This window comes from Bacillus rossius, chromosome 5 (genome assembly GCF_032445375.1).
Source record: "Bacillus rossius redtenbacheri isolate Brsri chromosome 5, Brsri_v3, whole genome shotgun sequence".
Taxonomy (NCBI): Eukaryota; Metazoa; Arthropoda; class Insecta; order Phasmatodea; family Bacillidae; genus Bacillus; species Bacillus rossius.
Genome location: NC_086333.1, coordinates 20,673,994 through 20,701,982, shown reverse-complemented (window position 1 = coordinate 20,701,982; position 27,989 = coordinate 20,673,994). Strand labels below are relative to the sequence as shown.

The window sequence follows — 27,989 nt, the reverse complement described above, 5'->3', positions numbered from 1 at the left end:
TTGCAGAACCATAATGAACAAAACGAAAAGAGAATTACGTATATCCATCGTTCGAAACGTCTGAGACATCTCAGTTCATACAAATATCTAATAAAAATAATTTTTCAGTATCAACTCATCTGAAAGTTTTCTGGTCAATTTTTCAAAATTTTATCAAAAAACTTTTTTCGAACAATTACGAAAAATTTAAAAAAAAAAGCCCAATCGGTCCAGGCAGTTCTCAAGTGATTTACAAAGTTTGGTATTAAATTAATAATACAATGCAAGATATAGTAACAATTGGCTTCTATATGTGTCTACAAATAAAATTTCTTTTTTCTTTGGAAACAAACCCTCAGAAAAAATCCAGCAAGTACAATAAAAGTCATTACTCACACTCTTAAAAACCGAGCTGAAGTAATAACTTTTACAAAGAATCAACCCACCTGGCATCATAAAATAACACATAACAACCCATAATCATCCGAAAATCCTAGTGGTAAATTGATTATTCCTTATGTAATGTCAGTGGAAATTTCATCGGTGATGGTATAATATTAGATGACGTCAGAGGCTTATCGGAGGCTGTAGACATGGATGCTTAAGCCTCAAGAAGGAATTTTTGTTATTTCTAAGGCAAAAGTCAATTGAGATTTAGCAAACTCCTAATTTTTAAATTTTCGAGGAATAAAACGGAAATTTTCTCTCGAAAAAGACAAAATGTTTTAGGAATTTTTAGTCATTTTGAGTCCAAAATGGTTGCCGTGACGTCACAGGTTGGTCATTTACCCCATCCTCTATCCTCAGCCGGAAGACAGTTCTCGGAGCCCCATTTGTACACTACTTATACATATATTTAAAACTGAAACGTATTTACCACAAAAACAAATTAGCAATGCTGGTCTAATATTTGTTGCGCCAAAAGATAAAATGAATCATAACACCTGTTTTCCAGTGTCCCCTATCAGTCTGTGCCTGAGGACGGGAACAGATATCACTTCCCGAAACGTCACACATGTTTTCATAAGAAGCCTACTGTTTCGTCTTGGCTGTCGTTGTGGTGGTGTCATCGTAAGGTGTCCATAATTTTTGTTTTGTCACATTTCTGTGTTCGCATGTGCGTCTCTGTGTTATGTTTTCCAGATAATATGTTTAGTATTAACGTTTGGTTTGTGTATTTGTTGCTTTTTTCCAAGATTCTTTTTTTGTCTGTTTTCTGTTCTTGTTGCAACTGTCTCGTGTTTATTTACCTACTTTGTTCGTCTGTGCTGCCATATTTTTTTTGGCTAATTCATTATAAGGAACAATTTGTGCTGTTTATGTTTTTTCGTTGTTTGAAATCGGTTGTTTTTACTTATTTTCTGCGTGTCTCCATTTTAGTTCCTTTACTTAGGTATTAATGACATAGAATGTTATCAGGAATGACTTATGTCCAATAACCATTTTAAATCATAATTTTCCGACATTTCAATGTTACGTAACAGTGAACTCCAATTAACGTTAAAAGTCCCGTGGGTAATTAATTTTAAGAAAAAAAGAATGAGTTTTATGTTTATATATATAAGTTAAGACATTTATTAATTTTCTGGGTATAGTTTACAATATTGTCATTAGGTTAGTTTATTGAAAACGCATAAAATTGTCAATATAACAAACATAATGTAATCTATGTGGCGTATATGTTCGCAATTGTTAATATTTGTATATATTTAGGGCATAGTTTTCGGTAGCCGACAATAATTATTACATTTTCTTTTTAAATAGAATAAAATTGTTATGAAGTTACTTTGTTATAATAAATTAAAATTATAGTACTTGTAGAGTAAAAATAAGATATTAATTAAGAAGTTAATGTGACAAACAAGTGAATAGTATTAGTTAAATGACACCATACAGAAAATTTTTTTATCTAACACAAGTAACTTAGACTCTGACCTTCAGGTTATTCTGGGCGGCGGTCGGAAGATGTTCAGGCCTGTGACGTCTGTGGACGAGGAAGGCGACAGTGGAAGTAGGCTGGATGGCGTGGATTTGATTTCTCGGTGGCACACAGACAAGCTACTACGTGGAGCCAGACCTCACTACGCTTGGAACAAGGAAGGTTTGCTAAAAATGGATATAGAAAACACCGACTTTTTGATGGGTAAGTTATGTTCTTCTGCCTACAATTCACTTAACTAATTGAGGCTTAACGTCTCGTCCAAAATAAGGTCATTGAACATGGCACAGACAGCGTCATCGGGGAAGGTTTCGGGAAAGGCTTTTGTTTAGGAACCAAGCAAACCTTTTCCTGGAGTGATTTATAAAGCCATTGGGAACCGAAATCAGGATGGTCTGACCATGATTCGAGCCAGTTTCATCAGGAATGCGAATCCAATATTTTACGAATGCGCCAACTCATTTAATTACCTGCTATGATTTATACGATTTCCCCCCGTCTCTTTTAGTAAGTCGGAATTACTGTGGTAATTCTGGATATTTTCAACGCTAATAGAATCAAGTACTGAAAATTTTACATTTAAATAAGCAAATTTAAACAGTATTAATTTTAACATATAAACTTATATTGTGAAGTATAACTAAGACGCGTGCTTTCTGAAAAGGCAGGTAGTAAAACTTATCTTTTGTTGGTTTTTTAAGTCTTGTTCAAAATTAGCAAGAATTTAAAAGGTTTCTTTATTTGATGAAAACCGGAAAAGATAATTGAATTATACCCTAAAATGGGAGGTCAACGTGTTAGATCTTTTGTGGTGTTTATGCATGTCTATTTCTTACCTAGTCGATAATAACAATTTTTTAAGACTACCTTAAGATTAAAATATTTTTAAATCCTGCAAATAACATCAATGCACAAATTTGAAGAGCTGTTATTCAAACAGCAAATGTTCATAATTATTGTATTTTATTTATAATATATTAGTGCCTCGAATTTAATAGAAAAAGTGCAAATCTCTCTTTAGGAATTTCATAGCAAAAAATATCATTAATCATTAATATCCAGATTATAATATTTACTGTAGAAAAAAAGGAATTCAGCTTTAAAGTAATGCGTATATATTTTAATTGGTTATGTTTAAGAACATACACTAATATACACACAAACAGAGTTACTACACACACACTTCCAATTAGTACTGGGACTGATATAAAGTTAATGTCTCAGAAATATACAATACCCAAAAAAACATTAACTGACATACTTTGTGTCAGAGTCTTATACAAACACCGGAGGTATGGTGGGAAACTCTGAATCCAAATGTCTGAATCCAAATGTCTGTATTATTATGTAATATTCAGTATTTAGTTTGACTTGCATAACACGTCATATAGTTCTGTGATACACACACACATACACATACACATACATATACATATAATGCAGGCCGACTAGGCAGTTAGTAGAGAACACAAAAATAGTCATCTCAAGACCACTGAGCTGGCGATTTGGAATATTAATCTTTAAGTCAGTTTATATATTATAATGTTAATGTAAGTGATTACACTTTCAGAAATGTCAATAGAAAACAGCTTGTATTAGACGTTACACGTATTTACTTTTACGTTTCTTGGCGTCATGTGTTCATTTGAATAGAAATGGCTGTGGTACAGCAGGGACTTAAGGTGCTCTCCTCACTCGGAAACACTACTAAACACAATTACATTTTAGTACTGTCCTGCTACATCTCAATACTTAAAGCATTCACAAATTCCCTAGGCATCTATAGGCAGATGAACGTTAACAATTTTCTCGGTATTATTCACAAATTATATGGTGCTTCTGTATGCCGTGATACCAATTCTAGATGAACGGTCCAGTAGAAACATTTCAGTTGGTTAATTTATTAACATACGTTTATTTAAAATGGTGAAACCTGATTGGCTTGTGTGTAGTGGTGACATAGCACCAAGAGCAAAAATCACTATATCACTCATTTCTTAAAACATAAACAGTATCTGTACGTTCACTGTTATAAAAACATAAATTTTGGTACAGTTCATGTTTTTAATTTTATACAAAATATTTTTTTTAGCATTACAATGAACTCTAGGAAGGCTCCAAGTCATTGCACTTCGTAAGAATTATTACACGTCCTAGAGTATGATGAATTAAGAGTGTTTGTTTCTATTGTCAGTATCGGAACAGGCATAAAAGCATTAAACATAGTTTAAAACTTAAATAAATAAAGTTTATAAATTAATACTACCTAATATTAGTGACTGTTTTTCACAAAATACAAACATTTGTAAGCAAGTTTGTATATTTAAAGCTCTACCAGATTTATTTTTATATCTCACATTCTGGTAATGTAATAATTTAATGAGGTTATATTTCTACCATGCCGTTTTCATTTACTCCGCCAAAATTATTTAAGGGGATTTTTTCTTCTTTAGTTCATTTTCAAGTAAATTAATCTCTTTGACCATATTTCCGGTTAATGTATCCTAAATGCTCGTATCACCGCAAATGTGTGTCTTCTATATCATTAAGTTTCTCTTGTCCACCCACTTGGTCCAGTGGCTAGCGTGTCTGGCCGGTGAGCCAAGGCCATTTTCCTGGGCTCAGGACTGTTTGTGATGTCCCTTTTACCTTCACCCCGTCGAAGGTAATGCCAAACCACTGAAGAATCATCCTGCCTTGGCAATCATAGGGAAGTCATAGTTGTCATTACTATTGCTTTGCCTGTGTTCACGACAATCAGGAATGGGTAAAAAAATCTATCATAATCTTTACAAATTAAATTATCATTAAATATTGTTTCTTACACTATCTTAAAAATTTACCACTGATATCTGCAAGGACAATCTACAATCAGGCATCATTTAAACGATGATTTACTCTGAATTTTTTTTATAAAAATTATAAAAAACAAATTATTCATTATGGCATTAAAACAAATTAAGAATAATATACTTAAAATTTGATAGGATAGAAGATCCAGCAGTTTTACAATATATAACAGAGTTAAAAAATTGCATTACCTTTTTTAATAGGTATTAAAAAAGTTTTGTTTATATATATATATGTTTAATGTCACAAAACTTAAATCAAGCCAAAAAAACAAGCTAAATTTCCGTTAGAATGGTTTCCTACGTAAGAACCGTTCATATATTTTGTTTTGCATAGGCGTGTCAAGTATCTAATCCTGAGTTTGACTCTAATAAATATGTTATAATTGATAATAGATTTGAAAAAAATGGCAACATTTCGAAAAGTTGAAAGGTATTTTAAATAACCAATGATTCTGAATATGAAAATTGTTTTAAAATATTTGTTTTCATAATAGTTTGGAATTAAAAACAACATATTTCCATGTGCTTGACACCAAATCGCATTTTTTTTGACTACTTGATGTAAATTTTTTAAACCTCTGTTATTGGCAAGATGTACAATGATTAGTGTTTTGATTGTCATCAGCACCATATTTGTATTTATATCTAATTAAATGTTAAAATAAGAAGATATTATCAGGTGTTGGCATCTAAAGAATTAGGCACAATTGTATACCAAAGTGTTGTATAAAATATTCAATTGGTTTAATGTTTAATATAAACATTTACAATATACCTACATTACATTATTTTCAAAATAGGATTATTTGAGTCGGATCATCTGCTGTACAACCTCGACACTGACGCCACCAAAGAGCCTAGTCTTCCCGAGCTGACAGAAGTGGCGATTAAAATGCTGCAGAAAAACAACAAGGGATACTTCCTCTTTGTTGAAGGTAATTATAATGTTTACTTGCCCTGTGTATCAGTGCATCTATGTGGACTGTAAAAGTGCGGCTATGTAAGATGTATATAAGTGGTGGTCCAGCGCCTGGCTATGTGAGTAGTTTGTAAGTTGTGGTTTGGCGCCTGGCTATGTGAGTAGTTTTTAAGTGGTGGTATGGCGCCTGGCTATGTAAGTAGTTTGTAAGTGGCTCTGGCACCTGGCTATGTGAGCCGTTTGTAAGTGGCGGTCCGGCGCCTGGCTATCTGAGTAGTGTGTAAGTGGCTGTCTAACGCCTGGCTTTATGAGTAAAGTTTAAGGGATGGTTCGGCACCTGGGTTCGGGGTAAGGAGTGGAGGAGCGCTCAACCATCGACCGCCGTCTTTCAATGTGATATCACGTCTGCGGTCCGCCAATTTGGAGTCAAAACTTCCTAAAAAAGAATTTAAAACACTAAAAGTCGTAAAATTGTCTTATTTAGGGGGTGAAATTCCCATTAGGAGGAAAAATTATCTTCCACCCCCTTTACCGTAAAAAAATCAAGGCTTGAAATGTACCTGTAGTGGCTAACATTCGCCAAAATATTAATTTTAAATATTATTTTTGGAACGTACGGTGACGGTATGTTCATCAGAGGAAGTTTGAAACCTCCTAACTAAGATAAATATACATATAAAATTAAACTGTGGGATTCCTTGTAGTTTGCGATATCAGACAGCCATCAATGTGCTGAAAACGATAAACGGGAAAGTCATGGGACGGGACAAAATATATTAAAAAAACGCTAAAGATTGACTAAGGGATCAGAGCGTAAATTCCGTAACAAAGTATTTATATCAAAAGCTTAACATCCATACAAAAACATTAAATACAAAAAAAAAACACGCAAAAGAAGTATTAATATAGTAAACATTTCAAGAACAAAATGGTAATAATAATTTTAAGAACAATAACTTTACCATTAAATACTACTATATTATAATTTTTAAAAGACTAGAATAAATAGTCATTATACGATCTGCAGATCCAGGTGAAAATATGTTACAGACCAATACAAGGCTGAACAAACCATTTAAGAAAAAGAAAATTTTCACCAGCAAAGAAAGTAGTTACACTAGCCCTAGGACATACTGCAAATGTCGGATGAATGCAATTCAGAGGTTCTGATCATTGGTACTCATTGTACGCGCGTTAAAAATCATTAAACAGAAATATTAAAAGAGAAAAACACGAAATCCAAAAATAATTTAGACGGTGGCACTAAAACGAAATGTACCCAAAACATACTACATTAGCTAAGTGAAAATGTATCGCAACTAGGTACCGCATGTAAACATATCATTAAGGAAACTTCCTTCCACCCATTATCGTACCTCGCAGTACCGCTGTCGCTACTAGTACATCACTTTGGAGAATCACACAATTAAAAAATTAGAGCGATGCGAAGGTTTAAAATATAACACCACCAAAATGTAGTTGCGTATGCACCTAGATATCACTACAAGCACATATTACACAGCCACAATGAGTGCTAACTGGCAGCACGACGGGAAACGGCATAAGCCGCCCCCAAAAGACTAGACCTGACCAAACCAATGCGGACTAAAAGTCAAAGTGCCCCACCCCTTGCATAGTAGAACTTCTACCACGCCCCACTCTTCTTCCAGGACCATCCTTCTATTCCTGTAATCCACCTGCTTGTAATAATGCATGACCTTTGCATCCCGCATGTATGTGCCCAGGGTTTTCCCTCTGTCTATGGAGGTTTTACCTGGGCCCAACTTATCTAGTTTTAGTCTAGAACTAAGAGTGAGGGGAGTTAGTCATGGCGAAAACGTCTGCCATGGCTGGCCAATCCCCTCAGAGCACATGATGCACGTGACCTTTTCTGCATGGTTAAAAACCCGCATGTTTAGAGCGTATAGGGCTTGCCCTGAGACGCACTTAGAGTCTTCCCTACCTAGACCCCTCCCTTACACACTTAGTTTTAACTAAGGTTAGGAAAAAAAAAACTACAAGCAGAACACAAGCGTTGAGGGTGGCGGGAAGAAGTGTAAAGTATATGGAGAAGGGAAGAACATGAAGTGCCACAGCCAGCAAAGTCCGACGACCGAAACAGAAGGAGGCAGCACTAGCGCTCACCTGTTAAAAAACCTCAACATTACTTACGTACCCATTTGAAAACCATTTCCTTGGGTAAGTTAATATCAAATATGAAATGAAAAAAAAAACAGCTAACATTCTTAATTTAGTGTTTAGTTTCAAACAATATTGTATACAAATCCTCAGCGCTAACGTTTATAAGTTCAAAGACGTAAATATTTTCTTCGAAGCATCAATCATTGTGTCCTTTTTATTATACTATATTCTATAGCTACTAACTATTTTGGTTTATATTAAATATTTTATTTACTTTAATAAAATACAAACAATAATATTTGTACTGCACAACTGTGCCAACATTAACTGAAATGGGATCAAAATTATTATAATTCACATAAACAATTATTTATTAAACCAAATTTACTTTTAAAGTATTCATAACAACTCCATTATTTATGTCTTTAAAATAAATTTAAAAAAATGCTATCTATTTCGATGCCTTTATGGTGAGCACATAAATTTTCAATAGTTCAATTTTATTTAGCGTTCTCAGGGTTAATCAAAAGAAAAGGTTAATTTATTTTGCCCGTTAAATCAGTCGGCCGGCATGAGGTTTTATCCCAGACCTCTGGCCTTGGTAGTTGTGTGATTTATTTATAATTATTATATTAAAATTTACGCTTACTTTAAAATGTGTGAGATTATATAGGCTTCCCGCGTATTTAGCATAGTTAATAACGATTACTACGGACGTATTTTCACTGGCGTCAGTAAGTAATCAATGTTCAACCATACCTGGTTCTGGCTGAAACTGGCGTCACGTAACGTAAAACGTAAAATATTTACGTGAGACTGGTCTCCCAATATAATCTTCAATGACCAGTGTCGGCCGATGTTTTCTGCACCAAATAACACTGTTTAAATAAGCGGCCACGCTAAAATTACTTAATATTACACCGTTTCTCTGGCCAGAAAAGCGTCGAGTGACGCTAACGCGTTTTGGCCATTGTAGAAAAAAAAATTTTTTTCTCACTGAAAGCAGCCAATTACTGTTAAGCATTTACGGCGTGGGTTTACTTATCACCAATCAGAAAATTATATTTAAAAATTACTATTGTTAGTGAAGAATTTCACCAGGAAGACTGTTTACTCATAAGTTGCCACGTTAACGTGAGATAATATTGCTTGCCAATGGTACCAACATTAATTTACAAAATTTCTATCGCTGGCGGCGAAGTCCGTTAAAAATGAACAAAAATATTAAAATAAATACTCTGTACGCCGTATCAGTACACTTGGTTGACTACGATCACCTCATGACGGCAATACGTTTACCAAACAGCAGGAAAACTCAGCTCCAGACGAGGGCTCAGCAAAGCCGAGAAACAAACGCTGGTGACGCACCAACAGGCGCAGCTACATGTACAACGCAAGCATGTAGTGGGAAGTCGGCCACCAGGGGTCATGCCTCAATCGAAAGTGAACACGCAATAGCTAAAAGCTAACCTGGTCCCTGGATAACGTTGATGGCAATAGCAAGGCTCTGGGCATGCGTCAATAAGTTGACGTTCCGTAGGAAATGCTCAGAAGCCTCCTCGAGAAGCAAAAGTGTCGACTGCTGTTGGCTAGGGGCAGAGACGAGTCGTGTGCCCGCAGGCGCGACGGGAGATCAACCAGCAGGACACAGCCGCCACCGGCAGGCCAGACAGGCCAGATGAACAGCGACTGGATGAAGAATGAAACGGAGCCTGCCGTATCACCGTGACATGAGTGCACCCAGTATGTAGTAGGCGACGTCACAGCCACAGTAAGCTGGCAGTCTCGTGAAGGTGGCGCCCAGTTGTGTGGTTCCAAGAAGCCACTGCACCCCAAGCCAATTGCTTAGATTGACAATCATGCAGCCCCATGGGCTAGCCTTGTCCACAGTACTAGCAGGCGCCACTCAATCAGTCGGGGTACACAAGGAGGATGGAGGTAGAAACTCTTTCAACCCTCTCAGGATATAGCATCAGGCTTCAACACCAACATAGTTGGTTGCATGGTGGAGGATCAGGTGAGGGCGGACATAAAAATAGAGTTTGAAGATATTCGCTGTTCTTTCTCTTCTTTCGGTGGGCTCATCGTGGGGATGTACATTGGAAAACCCTGTTAAAGAAAAGAAACGAAAAGAAACAAACCAAAAGCAGTAAAGAAAGAGTGCAAAAAAAACCTTAAAAAATTACAACCGATAACTTTTCACCTAAGAAACATGCTTCTTACGGAAATTTCCCTTCCACCCAACACTCAGCAATAAGGTGGTCACCTGTCAATTTTTAGAAAACCGATAACGGTGGAAACAAATTTACATTAAGTTTAATAGAAAGAAATGAAAAGATGAAATTTCTGCACAGAACCAAGTTACTTATTTAAAAATTGGTTCACCAAAGCGCTCCCTAACGGAACCATTAGATCATTCCGAATAACTCGCCACATTCTCAAGTAGGACGTGAAAAGACACATCGGGTTTGCCAATTCCAGCTCTAAAAATATAGCAGCAGAAGAGTATCCAGTCGCCATGTGTACTAGTTGTTCAATATTTTTAAAAACTACAAATCAGATTCCTATTAAGTTTGATAATGGCTGTAGAAGGCAATGGGAATGCTTTTAATCACTTTATTGACAGGTTCAGATTGATTCTCCTACAGAAAATATGTACTGCTCTTCCCTAGTTAAATCACCCATGCAAAACATGTATCTCTTAACAGGACGAACTGGATATACTTCGCGGAGTTGGAAAATACAATGGCCGAAGTACTAAAAATTTCCACGCCTGGTTCCTAAGAGCCTTAATGATACAGTAGCTTTCATGTTTTTAAGGGGCATCAGGATTACAAAATTAGTAAAGATATCCAAAACAACTAGCAAACAGCTGTTTCCCTCGTGAAAACGAATCAGAGGAACAAAATAATAAATGTGTATGGGGCCTGCCAAGGGGGAACTTGGCAGGAGGGGGGATCGATGTTTGCGGTGTACTTTGTGTACTACGGCGGCTTGGAAGCTTGATTATCGTGACACCACTGATATATTTTTGTACATCACGACATAACCCTAGCAAAGCCAGAAAGGCGGCCATTTTTTTAAGTTTTTTATGGATAAGTAACCTTCAATGAACGACGAATGGAAGTACTTAAGCACCACAGGATGTAGCCTAACTAGCAAGACAGCTTTGCATGCGTGGCTATTTTTGCCTATGAAGTACAGCAACAAATTCTTCTCTTCATAGTGATGATCTTACATAAACTAGAACTTTTCTGATTTTCCCAAAAAGGAGATCGTCCTGTTGATTTTCTCATAGCTTGAGACATGAATAAGGAAAAATGGTACAAACTTCAACTTGCACGATTTGCAGTGAACTATCCTCCACGATAAACTCATAAGTTTAAAACATTAGCAAAAGTGAGTTGGCGACTACATTCTCGCTGGCATCCTGTAAAGTAATGCAACTTAAAGTGAAAACGTGATAGAATGAGCACCTAGTATCCCAGCTTGCCTAGCTGATCAGGGTGATTTAACAACCAGCATAGGTGCTTCTTTTTCAGAGGTTCAAAGTTTTCTCTGGGAGCTGAAATGCGTTCAGCTGGCAGATGTGATGGGTTTCAGGATGCCATCCACTCTATACCCTTACCTTTATCATAGATGCAAGGTAAGAAGCATCTATGTGCAATGCAAAGAAAACCTTTGGTTCAAGTCTAGGAGGACTAAAACCCGGGAAGACGAAAACCTTTTTTACGGAAGTCACTGAGAGGCAATGTAGCTGGAACCAATTTGGAATAATCCAAGCAACCATAACAGACTTAGAAATCGCAGTATACATGTAGGGTTCTAGGGGCACGGGAAGTTGGGATATTTTTTCAGGACCTATCAACAGTTTTCCGCCGCAATTATAAAGCCTGAATATTTAACATAATTTTTGGCCAAAAATATTTTATTTGAATTCGCTAAAGGCTAGCTTTCCAAAAGTGATCAAAGACCCCATTCATTTAAATGAATTATATTTTCTTCGGAACTATGGCAGAAAAAACAAAGGAAAAATTTAGTTAAATAAAAAATTTGAATTTCAAATTACTAGCATGTGATCAAGGATTTTGCTTGGTGCTTGACTTACAAAACACACTCCCATGGGAATTTTAGTCAATTCAAACTGACCCCTTGGAGTGGAGAAGGGATATATTTTATGCATGCTAGATCCAAAAAAATTGACAGAAGCTAAAAATCTAGATCGATTTCTGAAATAAATTTATCCTTTCATTATTGTTGGAGGGTGCACTCAATCATCGGTAATGGGAACCTATTATCTTAAAACATATGACACAGCGCCGTAAAATTATGAACCAAAAAGTATTCATAGCTGTTCTTTCTGAAAACAAGAAAAGTAGGAATAGAGTAATTTCGACACAGTAGGCGCAGTGACTTCTTCCATAAGCAGGTGGTCGATTATTTTCCTTATTATCTCCAATTTGTGCAGAGACACCTTAAGATTTCTTTCATAAACGGGCGTTTATCCAAAAATAAAATCATTATTCCATAAAATTACATTTTCTAAGTTGTCTAGTGATGATGTCAGAGTAAGAATGGACTAAATCCCCAATAGCCCATGTTTTTGGTATCTCAACCTTAGGGGACTCCACGGAAAAAATGATAGTTAAAAAAGATTCCAAAATCAATTAACTTTAGTAGTAAGGACTAAATTAAAATATAATGCATGAGCGAACACGACACCGCCTAAGTTTTGCCCAAAAATCCAAACCTAGGATTAGACTTCGGACAAGCTTAGGAACAATAAAATAACGCCTGGCACTAGTGCCAAACTATGGGAGGAAAAATATTTCATACATACTCGGTGACACAAAATCAAGTAATTATTATTATGATATTTTTTTCAGTTTTGGGGAGTTCTTTATTTTACGATTGCGACGACCACCATATCGTGCACTATTTGACCATTTCCTGGACAACGATAGTGTCCGTCTTCCTTACAACAAAAGCATTTGCGCTCGTTCGGACAGATTATCTTACTGCATATTTATTATATTTATCTCTTCTACCCAAGATGTAATCCCTGGTTGGGGTTTGCTTGGGTATTTACACGTACTGTATATATATATTATATTTCATAAAACTCACAGTTTTTTTTAATTACTTATATTTTCCTTAATCGGTTTCCAGGGGCACAGCATTGTCGTCATCGATACATTTATAACTACACCTGTTCGATTACTACAACTCAAGAAGAACAGGCAAGAATATTGAATGGGTCATTGTACACATATAGCATTTCTTTAGTCAGTTAATTCTCATTTACCTATTTTAGTTCTTTTTCTATATTATTCTTCTTCAAACAGAAGTTGTTTTAGGTAGAGTACTTCCCCGATTTCTGGAAAAATTCACATAAGTTATCTTGATCCATTATCATTGTCTGCAACCTTGTTTAAATTTTATAATCTTTCAATCTTAATTAGCTACCCAGATCTTCCGATCTTTTTCAGATGCTAATGGTTTCCAATCTTGATCAGTTGTATGTATCTGCCAGTCTTCGTCAAATGTTATTAGCTTCCGGTCTTGATCAACTGTAGATGTCTTCCGATCTTGATTGGCTGTTGTTATCTTCTGGTCTTGGTCAGATGTTGTTGACTTCTAGTCTTGGTCAAATATTGTTTTCCAGTCTTGATGGGATGTCAATGTATTCCGGTATTGATCAGATGTCGTTGACTTCTAGTCATGATCACTGTCGATGTCTTCCGGTCTTGGTCAGATGTTGTTGGCTTCCAGTCTTGATAAACTGTCGAAGTTATCCGGTATTGGTCAGATGTTGTTGGTTTCCGGTCTTGTTCAGCTGTCGATGTCTTCCGGTCTTGATCAGATGTTGTTAGCTTCCGGTCTTGTTCAGCTGTCGATGTCTTCCGTTCTTGGTTAGACATGTGGCAGAGCAGCGATGTGAGAGTGTTGCTGTGGTATTGTGAAAGTGCAACAGTGTGAGAGTGCTGCTGTGGTATTGTTGCAGTGCAGTAGTGTGAGAGTGCTGGTGTGGCATTGTTGCAGAGCAGCAATGTGAGAGTGCTGATGTGGCATTGTGGAAGTGCTGCTGTGTGAGAGTGCTGCTGTGGTATTGTTGCAGAGCAGCAATGTGAGAGTGCTGATGTGACATTGTGGAAGTGCTGCTGTGTGAGAGTGCTGCTGTGTCATTGTTGCAGAGCAGCAATGTGAGAGTGCTGATGTGACATTGTGGAAGTGCTGCTGTGTGAGAGTGCTGCTGTGTCATTGTTGCAGAGCAGCCATGTGAGAGTGCTGATGTGACATTGTGGAAGTGCTGCTGTGTGAGAGTGCTGCTGTGTCATTGTTGCAGAGCAGCAATGTGAGAGTGCTGATGTGACATTGTGGAAGTGCTGCTGTGTGAGAGTGCTGCTGTGTCATTGTTGCAGAGCAGCAATGTGAGAGTGCTGATGTGACATTGTGGAAGTGCTGCTGTGTGAGAGTGCTGCTGTGTCATTGTTGCAGAGCAGCAATGTGAGAGTGCTGATATGACATTGTGGAAGTGCTGCTGTGTGAGAGTGCTGCTGTGGTATTGTTGCAGTGCAGTAGTGTGAGAGTGCTGTGTTGGCATTGTGGCAGTGCAACATGTGTTGAGTGCGCTTGCAGGCGGGCGGATCGACCAGGCACACCACGAGACGCGCGCGCAGAAGGCCCTGGATGAGACTGAGCAATTCCAGGCTGCAGTGCGCGTGGCCGCCCAGATGACCAGTGAGCAGGACACGCTGATTGTCGTCACGGCAGACCACTCTCACGTCATGACACACAACGGTTACCCGCGGCGGGGCAGATCAGTGTTCGGTTAGTACCACTGCCTTACCCTTGCATCTTGGTGCTCGCTAGCGACACTGCACGTAGCCAAGTATTGATCATAGTTTGTTCGGGCTGTTGTCTGTTTCTAACGTATTGGACCTTATACAGTAGATATTATAAATAATTATATTTAGTACTTATATTGTTTTATTATCTAAATACTTTATAAATGTCAATATCGACACTGAGACTCTACTTTCAACTCCTGATCTCTTATATGACACTGATCGGACCATCCACTACTCACTCACTTATCTTGCACAGTTCGTAGGCTGGTTTTGACAAGTTGTTGCTCGCCTGTAATTGAAACAAGTCATCCCGATCACTGAACGGGCTAGTTCACCTGTTGTGCGCCTCAAACAGCACTGCCAACGATAACCCCTAGGTTTTGTAAACAAAAATATAACTTTCCAAAAAATAAGCACATTAAAATCTTTTGGATATAAATGTTTTTTAGCTCTATTTAAAATTTGTGTTTGTTTTTACTTTAAATATGACTATAACCATTTTACAAAATGTGTTTCCATTATTATTTATTTTCTTTTAAAATTAAGTAATAATTTTCTTATTTATTTATTTATTTTTATATGATATAGCAGCACCAGTAAACACTAGAGCTACAAAATTTCAAACCTTTATACTTAAATAATGGGATTTCAAACTATTTATGCACGTTATTTAAACAAAGAAATCAATATCTTTAAAATAATTCCTATTTTTTTAATTAAATTTTAGTATGTACGTAACATTTATACCAAGGAACAAAATATAAGCTGTTAAAAAAAACATAATTTAAATTAACACCCAAGCTGCCATAACCATGCCTACATAATTCAGTATAAAGGGGGTTTCACATTCTGTCTATCGCTAATTTAAAACAAATGACTACAACATTATATATAATAGGCTACGATGTTGGTCTGCATGACGTTGATAAACTCCGTCAGTATGAAAGATCCCCATGAAAGTTGGGACTTCGAAGTGTTTTTTCACGGAGAAGGTTTTTTATGCTATCCTTTTTTTTTGCAACTCGCCGCTAGATAGTGATGCAGTGTATAAACTTCTAAACCATTCAACCGTCCACAATAAAATTTGAATTCATAGATACTGGAACAAAGAGAATATTTTCTCGATATACAGTTTTCTATAACTCGCCACTAGATGGCGTTGCAGTGCAACACCTTCTACACCGTTCGTTCATCGATCTCCACAAAAATTGGTATACATAAATATTTGAATGCCAAGAATATTTTTTCGATATCAGTTTTACTATAACTCGCCACCAGATGGCGCTGCAGCACATATTTGTCTATTCCTTTCAACCAATCGCCGGAAAATTGGTATACATAAATAGGTATTTGAACATGGAGAATATTTCATCACTATCCATTCTGTTATAACTTGATAGTGTTATAGATAGTGCTACAGTGAATTAACTTCTATTCCGTTCAACGTATCACCATAAAAAATTTATATTGTGATGTTTACTGCGCGTATTGATAATTTAATTATATGACGAGTCAATTAGAATATAAAGATATATTATTTTCATATGAGACTCTTTACTAGAAAATTAAACATCCTCACTTGGCTCAAAACGTTATATATACATAAAGTAACAATTTTAATTCAAGAATAAATTTATACTTATCTTTTATATGTTAATGCTATGTTAATACTATATAAATATTTTTATCATTTTACTCACAATAGTAAAATGAAAAAAATATATTAGAACCTTCAAAAACTTATTTTTATCACAAAATACAAACATTAATAATAATATTTAAATGGGCTGCTCCTATAACCAAATATTGGCCTTACTTGATTATTTGCATATCTCGAAATATAAAACATAGAAATCTCGTGTCTCGTGTGCTTTATATAAAAAAAACAGGTATTTAACAAGTTAGTAAAATATTTCAAGCAAGCAATAAAAATTTTAACAACTCAATTAACTTTTTTAGGTGCAGAAATCTTACCATCCTAAATCTGGAGAGTAAGAACTACCATATCTTTCCACGCAGGTACTAGGAACTTGCGCCAGAAAAAAAAAAAGTTCAATACCCATGACATGTTAATGCACAGTACCAAATCGATGTGTAAATCATACAAATACTGGTTGACTTACTTATTTTCTCGAATTATGGTCAAATGGCAGGTGCTACAAGAACTCGTAAAAAAAGGAAAAAGGGAACTTAGAGTTTGAAGGTCTTGCCAATCAGGAGAAAAAAATAAATGATTTCACAACTCAGCTAAATATATCCTACGATATATTCGTGCCAAACTCATGACGAAGAGGTTCACTCCCACAATGTCTCACTACAAGACAACAACCAACTCTCTCGGTCACCACATCCCCAGTCACGATCCAAGCAGCAATACGCCGCAGTACCCTTGTACATAACGCTACGGGCCACCGGCACACCCATACGGCCAGAAACATCGTTTCTAGCGCCCCTACTCAGCCAGTCAGCTGTGGCGCTCACAGCGGCAATCAAGGCAACTATTAACTGCGCTCACGCAACGCGCGCACAAGCGACTAAATGACGCTACAAATACTGTTGGCGACGCACAGAACACAACCAAAATCACAAACCAAATGTGATGTGACACAGACACGTTACGAAGTGAAAATATATTTTTCTACTGTTTTGTACTGAAATCATTTATGATACCATGTTCTATGATGTATGATTAATATCATTTATTGCAATGCATTTTTTTCCAGAAACTGCTGGTGTTTCAAACAGAGATGGTCTTCCTCACTCTATATTGAGCTACGCTAATGGTCCTGGATACAAGAGGCCAACCAGCAATGGAAGCAGATACGATATCTCAACAGATAATATGCGTAAGTAATGTAGCTTGTTTAATGATTATTGTTCTGTTAGGCATCCTGAGTACAACGGAACCATTCTTCTGTCTACCATCTGAAAAATTGCACAATCAGATTACCTTGATTGAAAATTGTTTATCATCATTAACATATGAAGGGTTTCTGGCAAAAACAACCAATGTCAAAAAATGCCAAAATTGAGTTATTAGTAGACAGAAAATAACATTTGTGTAATTTGTCTACAGACATCTCATATTCCACAAAAACATCCATAGTCACTCAGATACAGGTGCATGAAATGTTGGTACTTCTGCAAAAACAACCAATGTCAGTTGGCTTTCCAGTTAGAAAAACCATAGTCACATGAAAATGGTTGTTTTTGCTTACAAGCTATAAACAGTCGTGATTTAACATTAAAAATAATATTAACAACATTATTTGGAATAAAGTACATATAAATTATCCTTTGCATATAAAAACAATCAATATTCATTAGTGTGCATAGTGCAATTTATGGATCTTGTTAAATCCTGAAAATAAACTATTAACATTATATAATCTTCTATACTAATCAATAATATTGGGGAAAAAAAATTACATTCAAAATTCCCGCTTAGAAATGTTTAGTTCGGGAAACTGACACCACAGCGCGGTAATAAACTTTCAATTCAGGCTAGGAAGAGCCACTTCTATACCCTGTATGTTCTATGACAGCATTTCTGCCATGTTGTGTTCTGGGAATTTCGAGGTTTGTGTTATAGCATGTCGAAAGTTGAAAGGGATCCTGAGTGCAGTGTAGCGTGGCCAGTTAAAAGGCGGAAGAACAGTGCTGAAATACTAGTTCACTGCCTCCATCTCTTCAAAAAAGTAACTCACATTTTTCCGATGAGGGGTCACTCCTTTCTTCCAAATGATCAAGACTTTGCACCGATTGAGAAGAAAAAGGGAACTACTTCACCAGAAGTACCTACCAAATGACTGGAATGAAATAATCAGTAGCTGTCGCAGCAGACAATCTCCATTTGATTTCGTCGTTGTGACCCAGGAAATGCTTTATGATTACAAACTTGCACAAGCTCCTTACTTCTTAAAAATGCCAAGACCATCCCTGACTCTCAGTAATCTTCACCTGATGGAAATCGTAGATAACTGCCCCTATGTTTTGAAAAGGAATACATACTTTGGCCACTGGGATAAGTGCAACATTCGTAACAAAACTGTGCTTCCTGAAAGTATAGAACTAACCCCATTGTATGGAGGTCCAATTTCTCTTTCACCAGCGAAAATGCAGGACTTAAAACGATTGTGTGCATTCCTTCAGAGGCCAGAAATCAGGGCGTTTTACACACAGCTGGAAGAGAGTCCAGAATGTATTAGTGGCGATATTGATATAGATGAAGATGACAACAGTGATGGATGCATCGAGTGAAGTCATTTTAGTGAACCATCAAATTACTGTGCTATTTCCTCATTCAGTTTTCAATCATGTGTGATGTAAAAACCGAAAGCAGGGAAACTAACAGAAGTATATAAAATTAACATTGTCTATCAACAAATTTTAATTAATAAACTGAGATATTGCCATTATCTCAAATATACATGTACAAGTAGAATTTCTGATGCAATATTTGATAAATTTAAGGTATGTAATGTTTTTTTCTATCAATATTGTAGGCAGAAACAACCAATGTCAGAAACTATATAATTTTAAAAAGGCTAATTATAATCTTTCAACATTAAAAACTTCAACACACTGTTTCTTTCTTGTATACATGCGTATGGACAAGTACCCAGATGTAATTTTAACATAGAATCACATTTAGAAAGTTATTTGATTCTCCTGAAAATTTCATTTTTTCGACATTGGTTGTTTTTGCCAGAAACCCTTCATATATGTTACCTTATCAATGCGATAGTACCTATAAAATAAAATAAGAAGTATTAAAGGGGGATGGTGGTGTTTGTCTAACGTGAAAAGTCTACGGCAGAGAGGCACTTTTAGTGTATTGGATTAAACTAAAGAGAGACGTTGACTATGTACCGTATTTTATTTTAACAAATGCCAAACACTGAACTGTAATTAAATTTTATTTTTAGATAAAAAATTTGTTGTTTAGGTCAACAATTCTTACGTTGGTCTCTCATGTATGAAGTGAGAGACTAAAGGCATACATCAAAATATATTTGTGTCTGGTGAACCCACAATCAATCGAGGTATTTCAAAGTCTTTGAGAATACCGCAATTAATTTGAGCTTAACAATTTTGGAATATAGTTGGCATCTATGCACTTAAGGCAGATACTACGCAAATGAAAAGCCACTATATTTTCACCGGGTAATATAGCCTGTAGAAGAGGAGTGTAGTGAGCTTTCGTCTTATTTTTAACATTTTTTCGAACTAAAGTTAATCACATACGTTGCAATACAGAAATGGGTTTGTTGCGAAGCCATGAAGCGTTCGTCTGCTGCAAGCCAGTGGTATTGCATCGCATCAATTTGACAGATGTTAGTATCAATCGACTCGGAGACGTGTTCAACAAATGTGTGTATGTAACGCCTTCACTCACTTTGGTAATCGGATCGGGTACACCAAGGGCGATGCGTCAAATTTGCGACGTTACCGAAATTGTCTTACTCGCTCGGTGCCGGAATTTTGGGGTACCTTTGCGTGTCTCAGAGCCTCCTCTTTTCAAACATATGCTTACCTTTTGTAATTTTCTTTGGCTGGCTCATGCGTGGGCTGAGGACGAAGTAGGCCCTTATGATATTATTAATTTATTACTCCTAACAACATTAAATTTTAAATAAGAAAATTTATTTAAAGTTCACTAAATAATGATTAACTTAATCAATCCTAAAATTTTACATTGGACCTGAATCAATGCGCTATAACGTATAGGTCGTGAGGTACACTTAACTAAAAGAACTGAGAGCACCATTTTTGACAGGTTTAATGATTTCTGCCCTTCTTCAAAACCTCCTGCTCACTGCAACGATAGCTAAAGGTCGTTAAAGTGAGTTGACTATATATGCTAGAATAAACACAATTGCGTCTTTGGTTTTTCAGGTAGGAAAATATTAAAACGAGACGATGTAGACATTTTCCTTGCCTTCAAAATATTAACTCTGGTACCAGAATTATCTGGTTTGATTTGAAGAAAGTTTAATAGTAAAGACGTTCATTTCAGAAGAAAATAATTCCTCATTCACCTAAAAAACTATTTCTATGAGGTGCCTCAAAATATTTCGATCTGGTTGTAAAACTATCGGTGCTGCGATCGAATTTAGGTGACCACATCCATTTTGCTTGTAATGATGTGATCGCAAAAATAACTTGCTATATTTAAGGAAGCGTGAAATTGAATTTTCTTCCCTTTAGTGTTAGTTTTATGAATTGTTGTTTCCGATCTGCTGATAAATATTTCAACTGTTTGGACGAGTTTTGCTGATGGTTCAAAAGTAAAAACTATTAGTTTTTTAGTTTTGGTGCTGCAATTTTCTCTAAATTTCTACCACATTCTTTAATTGTTATTTAAATGATTCATGCAATATGACGTTTTGATTTAATGCAGTTTTTTGGACGTACGCCATTGCAGTTTTGCACTGTTTGTCATGGAAAAATTCCGAAAATAAAATAAAGAACAGAAAAAATTCACAGGAAACAAGACTGAACGGAACCAATGATAAAACTAAACAAGTGTTATGGACTACACAACGACGACAGCACGGACAAAAAATGTTCAACATAAAAATATCAGACAGCACAAGAATTCCATTGAAGGAAGAACTTAGTCATGGGAAATATAATATAGTAACACAGACAAACACATTGGGATAACAAAGGCGAGACATTTAATGCAGGCAGCCAACAAAACGTGGACAACGCAGCAAACATATAAATACAACGATGAATGTAACCAAGTATTGTAGACAACACAACGACGATAGCACTGACTGACACAGAAGATTTCCAGTGAGAACAGATGCGACGTTTCGGGATCTGCATCGGTTAACGTCATACGGCACAAACAGACTGATATTGGACACTAGAACATGTTAGAGATCCTCTACTTGCATGGCCAATGGCAGGCGAGGGATATCCAGATTGGTCGCCCCAAAAAGGGGTGATATTATTGGCTTATGTATTGCTGTGAGGGTTGTGGTTTTGCAACTGAGTTGTGTAGTAAATTGTTTTCTTTTTTTCATGTCAAATTCCACTATCAAAGTAAAACATCCATAGATAAGTTTCAATGTCAGAACTGTGTGTATTATATCCCCTGTGAACGTGTTGTATGTACATAGGATTAACTGTCAGGGCCCTTTCAACACGCTTTAAGGAGCATAAAAATAACACAAAGAAGTGAAATACTCAAAAATATATACTTGCCTAATATGCCTAGGAAAATTGTCATAGAATACTCTGGGACAATACTTAACTACTCATACAAGAAGAACACCCATTAAAAGGGAAACTTAAGGAATCAGCATTTATTGTTAGCAATAGCAATATTATCAGTAAACAAAGCAAGGAATTTTATATATATAAATACCATTAAATATGATCGCCGTGTTAGCTACTAGCCAAAATATCTCTTAGTCAAAAAACAACCCTGATGCTGTAATCGTTTTGTCGAGTGTTTAATTCCATGATTTCTATAGGTTCTTTAGGCATTCCATATTTTCTAGAGCAAATTTAAAATTTGTAAAAAATTATATATTTTTTGCTACAAATGCGTGTTTAAAGCCAGATGTCAATATCGGTCTAACATAAAATCCAGAAAAATGATACTCACCCGATATAGAGTTGTATGCAACTCTATGGTACAGTAATGTATGGTACAGTAATTTTCACGTTTTAGTGTAGGATATTTAATACTCAATGAGACAACAGACAATGCTTGAAGGAAGCGCTGATGTAATAAATATTTTTAATGCTAATGGACATGATGCAATACCTATAGTTCCCATTTATAAATATTTTCTCTGTTATAATTTACTAAAGGTAATTAATTTACATGTAAGAGTAAAAGAATGCGTAGTGTTTTATTATTAATCCACAATGAAAATGATCAATGATCTTCAAACTGGTAAATAGCATGTAATAACTACTAAAATAATACGGTAAATCGGTTTCAGTTATTTCTTTATTTGTGTCACAGCGAAGCCTTACCATCACAAATAAACGGTTGTTTAGTTTCGAGCCACTTTAATCTTGTGTTGTTCTTTCGCGCTATGGTCGTATCAGCATTGTGAATCGTATTGACATAATGTATAATACAGGTAGAAAAGTTAATCATTTTACTACCGGTATATACTCTTACGTAGTTAACACAGCATGTTAATCCATTAAATATAACGCAGTCAACATAACTCATTGTAATTCTGGCTTATTGAACTTCCTGTACACCGACAAATTGTAAACTAGAATTAAATTAAATTCAATAGGTTTTTATTGACAAACTTTTTACACTTTACAGATCTTATTAGAACATGGCATTCCAGCACTCAGTGCTATTTTGCCTAATATAATTGATATATGCATAAGAAATTATTTAAATAAACATGTTTTGCATAAAGGAAAATTTAAAAACCTTTCATATTGTCTTTTGGAGACTTTTTTGGCTCAATTTCTTGGTTTGAATCTTATACCTAAAATTACATTTAAACTATAATATTTACACATTCTTAAAAACACTTTGTATTTCACTGTACATAAATATAATAAGTTGCACTGACTATAAAAAATTAACAATATATACATACATGGCACTGTGGTGGGCGTCCATGTCTATTCACTTCGGATGAGCACTATGGTGGGTGTCTCTTTGACTTGTACTTGTGTTGCCCAGTCAGGGTGGCCTGCCAGGGTGGTATTCTGTTATTAGTTTGTGTGGGTGCGGGCGTGTTATGTAGTGTTTTCCGATTTTCTGAATGAGTGTGGACGGGTGTTGTGCTGCTTTGTTGAAAAATTTGTCTGTATATTGAATAACTGATTGGCGTGGTTAAGGTGTGTCTGCAAGTTCGTGTAGCTGAATGTTAGTTATATATTTGTCTTTACCAAGTGTTGCTCTGAGTAATTTATTAAAGCATGTTTTTAGTTGGTGGAAGCGGATGTCGGGTACATTGGCGAAGATTACAGATGAATATACAAAGATAGGTACAATGTACGCCTTGAAGAGGCGCACTCTGTCCTTGGCTGGCAGGGGGCTGTGGGGGCGGAGAAGGGTGGAAAGCGAGTTGTACGCTCGGCTATATCCTGTTGCTCCCGCACAGTAATTGACTACGCTATCGGAGACCGTTGTGAACACAAATGTAGTCATGATGATTGTAAATTAAAATAAAAGTCATAGTAGCAATAATGTAAACTGATACCTCGTACAATCAAAATATCTAACGTTTCCTTTATTCCAGATTCGTTTAATGCGAGTTGCATGTAAACTCAACCTTGTTTTCTTTACTATTCTTCGTTAGTCTTTAATAGCTTTCATTGTAAGAAAAGTATATACATATCACACATCCAAAGCATGTAAGATAGAACCACGACCACATCCAGGATGCCTCCCCCACAACTGCGCCGGGTCACTGCACGCCGTGTGGGGAGTGAAAGGGTCAGGCGCACCATCACCTCGCCCCGCGCGAACATAGCGAGGGCGTTTCTGCGGCCGAGAGCACGCCACGCGATCCACAACCAACTGCAAAACATGCTGCAGTTGTACCTCAGCCTCTCGGAATTTAATGCACTGACCCTACATTTTTATTGGTGTAAATTGTGTAGAAAGATCAAGCGCGTGTCCTTCAAAGTGTGCCCCGTACATCCCGTGAATACTTCGTAAGATACAGCAGCTTGAAAACACAGTTTTTAGCTATGTTGAGGGGTTCTAAATTATTGTTTCTGGTGTGCGAATCAGTTTGAAAAGCTATTTATGTACTTAATTGCCTGAAGTGTGTGTTCTTTTCGTAAGAAAACAGATTTCGAAAATATTCCATAGATTTATTTAATAACGTTTATTTAAAACACTCTGCAACGCTTTCACAAGCTAGTTAGGCAGGTGTCATAAGTAAAAACATTTATCGTATGTCTATAAAAGTTATCATTTTCCGGTTCATTAAAGGGAAGACAAGAAAAAATTAATTGCAGAAAATTTAATTTTTTAAAATTAAATATTTGTCATGTTTTGCAAATGTATGTTTTGAATGGTTGTATTTACTTGAAAGTATTTCTAAATAATAAAAAAAAATCAGATATATAAAGGGAGTCTTCCTGGATGTTAATTTAATGGTTTTTAATAACCATATTTAAATAATTTCATTTTTTTGGGAAAATATTTAATAAAAATATTGAAATATAAAATTTTGGATTGAAACTTTAAAATGTTAAAGAATTTTGTATAGCTATTGGTGTAATCTATAATATAAAAATGAATCGCAAAATGTGTTGGTAAGCGCATAACTCAACAACGCCTGGACCAATTTGGCCAATTTTTTTTTAATTGTTCGTTGAAGTTCAAAGATGGTTTCTACGGCGAGAAAAATTCGAATAACTTCCGGAAAAACCCTAAAACCAGCCCTTTTCTTTTTCCCATACAAACGTTTTCTAACTAAAACGAGCACTCATTGTTGTTTAAACAATGTAGGTATGTTCCTAACGTCAAAGAGTCAATTTGCACTTTATTACCTCTGTACAAAGTTCAATCATATCTATCAAAACAGTGTGCGTTGGAGCACAGATAAACAAAAAAAAAATAAACAGAAATTTAATAGTTCAATTTGGTCGGCTTCGCGATATTATTTCATTTGTTTTACTTTAAAATGCATCAGTTTTCAAGTCATTACATCAGTCAAACAAAACCAGCGTTACCAAAAGTATTTCATAAGTTTAAGTTTTTATTATTTAATTTCCCTATTTTAAATACGGCTTGAAGGATTTGACTCCAAATCATATCAAATTAAAAAAAGGTGAAACAACAACAAACTGTCAATGTCAGTGTTTTTTTTTTTTTATTTTAGGTTACCTACCCTAATGAGTTTGCTTTTGTCAACTTATACACGAAACGAATTCTTACCTATATAGTGTTTTGTGCAGTGTTTATTTACCTATGATCGCTATTTATTGCATGTGACAAAATAATCTATAATATAGATATGCCTCCTATCCGACGAATCAATTTAGGTATAAGAACCCGAAATGCTACAAACCAAGCTAATTACCGATCTAATCTTGCACTACAATGAAAATAAAAATTATTATGTTTCACGTGATTAACAATAAAGAGATAACATATTTTTTTATTTATATTTTTATTTATATGTTTTATTTAATTATATTTCTTATTCACAACACCCATCACCAGGGTGTCGGTTCTATTCAAGAGAATTTTTTGCCCCGACTATAAAATATGTAGGAACAAAAAAATGTCACATTACAAATCATTATGACAGGACTTTATTGCAATGTAATTAGGCAGTACGAAGTCTGCCGGGTCAGCTAGTAATAAATATTTTTATTTTAAATCACCGGTAAATATAAATATTTAAAGGCACAATTTAATGTATTTAACATATTGTAGGTACATTATTTCTACCAACATTTGAATCTATAATGATTGGTTAGAAAATGAAAGTTTATTAAAATAATAACATGCTTAATTAAATTTTGCAAGTCAAATTTCTGCACAGAGAGACTTTACTAACCAGTTATTTTCCTCAAAAGAATCAAGGATAAAATTAAATTTAATAATTTTCTGGAGCCATAATTATCATCAAATTAAAAATATAATTTTATCTAGGAGTATTGTTCACGTACAGTAGTGGACCCTCCGCCGAGAGCGCGGAACTACAGTGCCGGCAGACGCACAAGGCGAGGCATGTGTTGCAGGCGACAAGGACTACCGCTTCCCGGCGCTGGCGCCGCTGGGTAGCGAGACGCACGGCGGAGACGACGTCCCGGTGTTCGCGCGCGGGCCCTGGGCGCAGCTGTTCACGGGAGTGCTCGAGCAGCACGTGATCCCGCACGCCATGGCGTTCGCCGCGTGCCTGGGCGACGGCCTGACCGCGTGCTGGGCGCGCCGGCACGCGCTGCGGCCCGAGGACCTCCTGCACGTGCCCGTGGCGCCCTGGCAGTGGTCGCCGCGTGCCTGGGCGACGGCCTGACCGCGTGCTGGGCGCGCCGGCACGCGCTGCGGCCCGAGGACCTCCTGCACGTGCCCGTGGCGCCCTGGCAGTGGTCGCCGCGTGCCTGGGCGACGGCCTGACCGCGTGCTGGGCGCGCCGGCACGCGCTGCGGCCCGAGGACCTCCTGCACGTGCCCGTGGCACCCTGGCAGTGGTCGCCGCTGTCGCCTGTTCGCGCCTCGCCTTGAGGCCGTCCGACCTGCTCCGACACTGGGCCGCGATGAACAGAACAACCATTCGGATATTCAACAATCCTTGTCTCATCGTTACTTGCAGAAATTATAAAACAAGTGCAACCTTTGCTGGAATAAAGTGTACATTATGTAAACTAACTAAAGCCAAAAGAAATATTATCGCAATCATCTTGGAACAAGATTGTTTTAACTTAATAATTTCTGCTATTAAATTTTGCAACTGAAGTTCTCCAAATGTCAGGAATACTTTAACCATAATTGAAGGTAATTTCTACGGATGAAACGTTTTGCAAACCAGTTTGTTAACATTTTTTTCTTTTTCTATTATAAACTGATTTTAAACACTTTTGCATCTTTTTTTTTTAGTTTTACCCATACAAACAAATAGTTTTTTAAAACTAGACAAACACCTATAAATTTAGAGTGTAAAAATACTTTTTTAAGATGGCAGTGCAGTAAAATTCTAATGCTCATGGACAGCCTCAGCTAAAGCCTGCTATCCAGATCCATATACTTCACCCAGTGGCTATTGTATTGAAACTATGCAAGAAAAGTATTAAAAAAAATTTTTCCTGCCTACGTCGCATTCTCTGGTTTGGTTCAGTTAGATGGATTGGTTGCTGAATCCAACGATTCGGTGCAAGGCGATGAATACGATGTTTTATTTATTACCGGGAAAATGTGGCACTGTCTGTGTATTTCTTCACAAAGATTTTTATTAAACAAGTCAAAAATAATTTTCAAAAATTAGTGGGCATGTACTTATGTACACGCCTTAGAAGTAAAACTATGTTTTAAAACAACTATTTTAAAATTATTGTTTTAAAAATTATTCAAATTTATTTACACTTTTTTGTATCAGGAAAAATGTATTTTACAGCACAATAGATAAAGAATAATAATGTGTACATATAGCTTACCTGGTTATTGCCTGGAATTTACACAGTGTATGGATGCTTTTTGTTAGAGGCAATGATTCGGATATCACTGGTGTCATTCAACACACGTTATCTTTGCACCACGACATAGGAGATGTGTTTCGTCGCATCTCTGATAGGACGCCACCCACTTCACATACAACTGCAAGCCCTGTTTTCCGCCTGATGGTTAGA

The 27,989-nt window shown here is 36.4% G+C and overlaps 1 protein-coding gene across 1 annotated transcript in view; it reads left to right on the top strand.

The window, feature by feature from the left end:
- Nucleotides 1–26,873, top strand: part of LOC134531626 (membrane-bound alkaline phosphatase-like) — an 85,373-nt gene extending 58,500 nt beyond the window's left edge. The window contains exons 4-8 of the mRNA XM_063367384.1: nt 1,921–2,122; nt 5,571–5,705; nt 14,471–14,662; nt 17,406–17,528; nt 26,389–26,873. Coding sequence (XP_063223454.1) covers nt 1,921–2,122; nt 5,571–5,705; nt 14,471–14,662; nt 17,406–17,528; nt 26,389–26,663 — 927 coding nt within the window. The 3' untranslated portion in view covers nt 26,664–26,873. The remainder of the gene's footprint in view (nt 1–1,920; nt 2,123–5,570; nt 5,706–14,470; nt 14,663–17,405; nt 17,529–26,388) is intronic.
- The last annotated feature ends 1,116 nt before the right edge of the window (nt 26,874–27,989 follow it).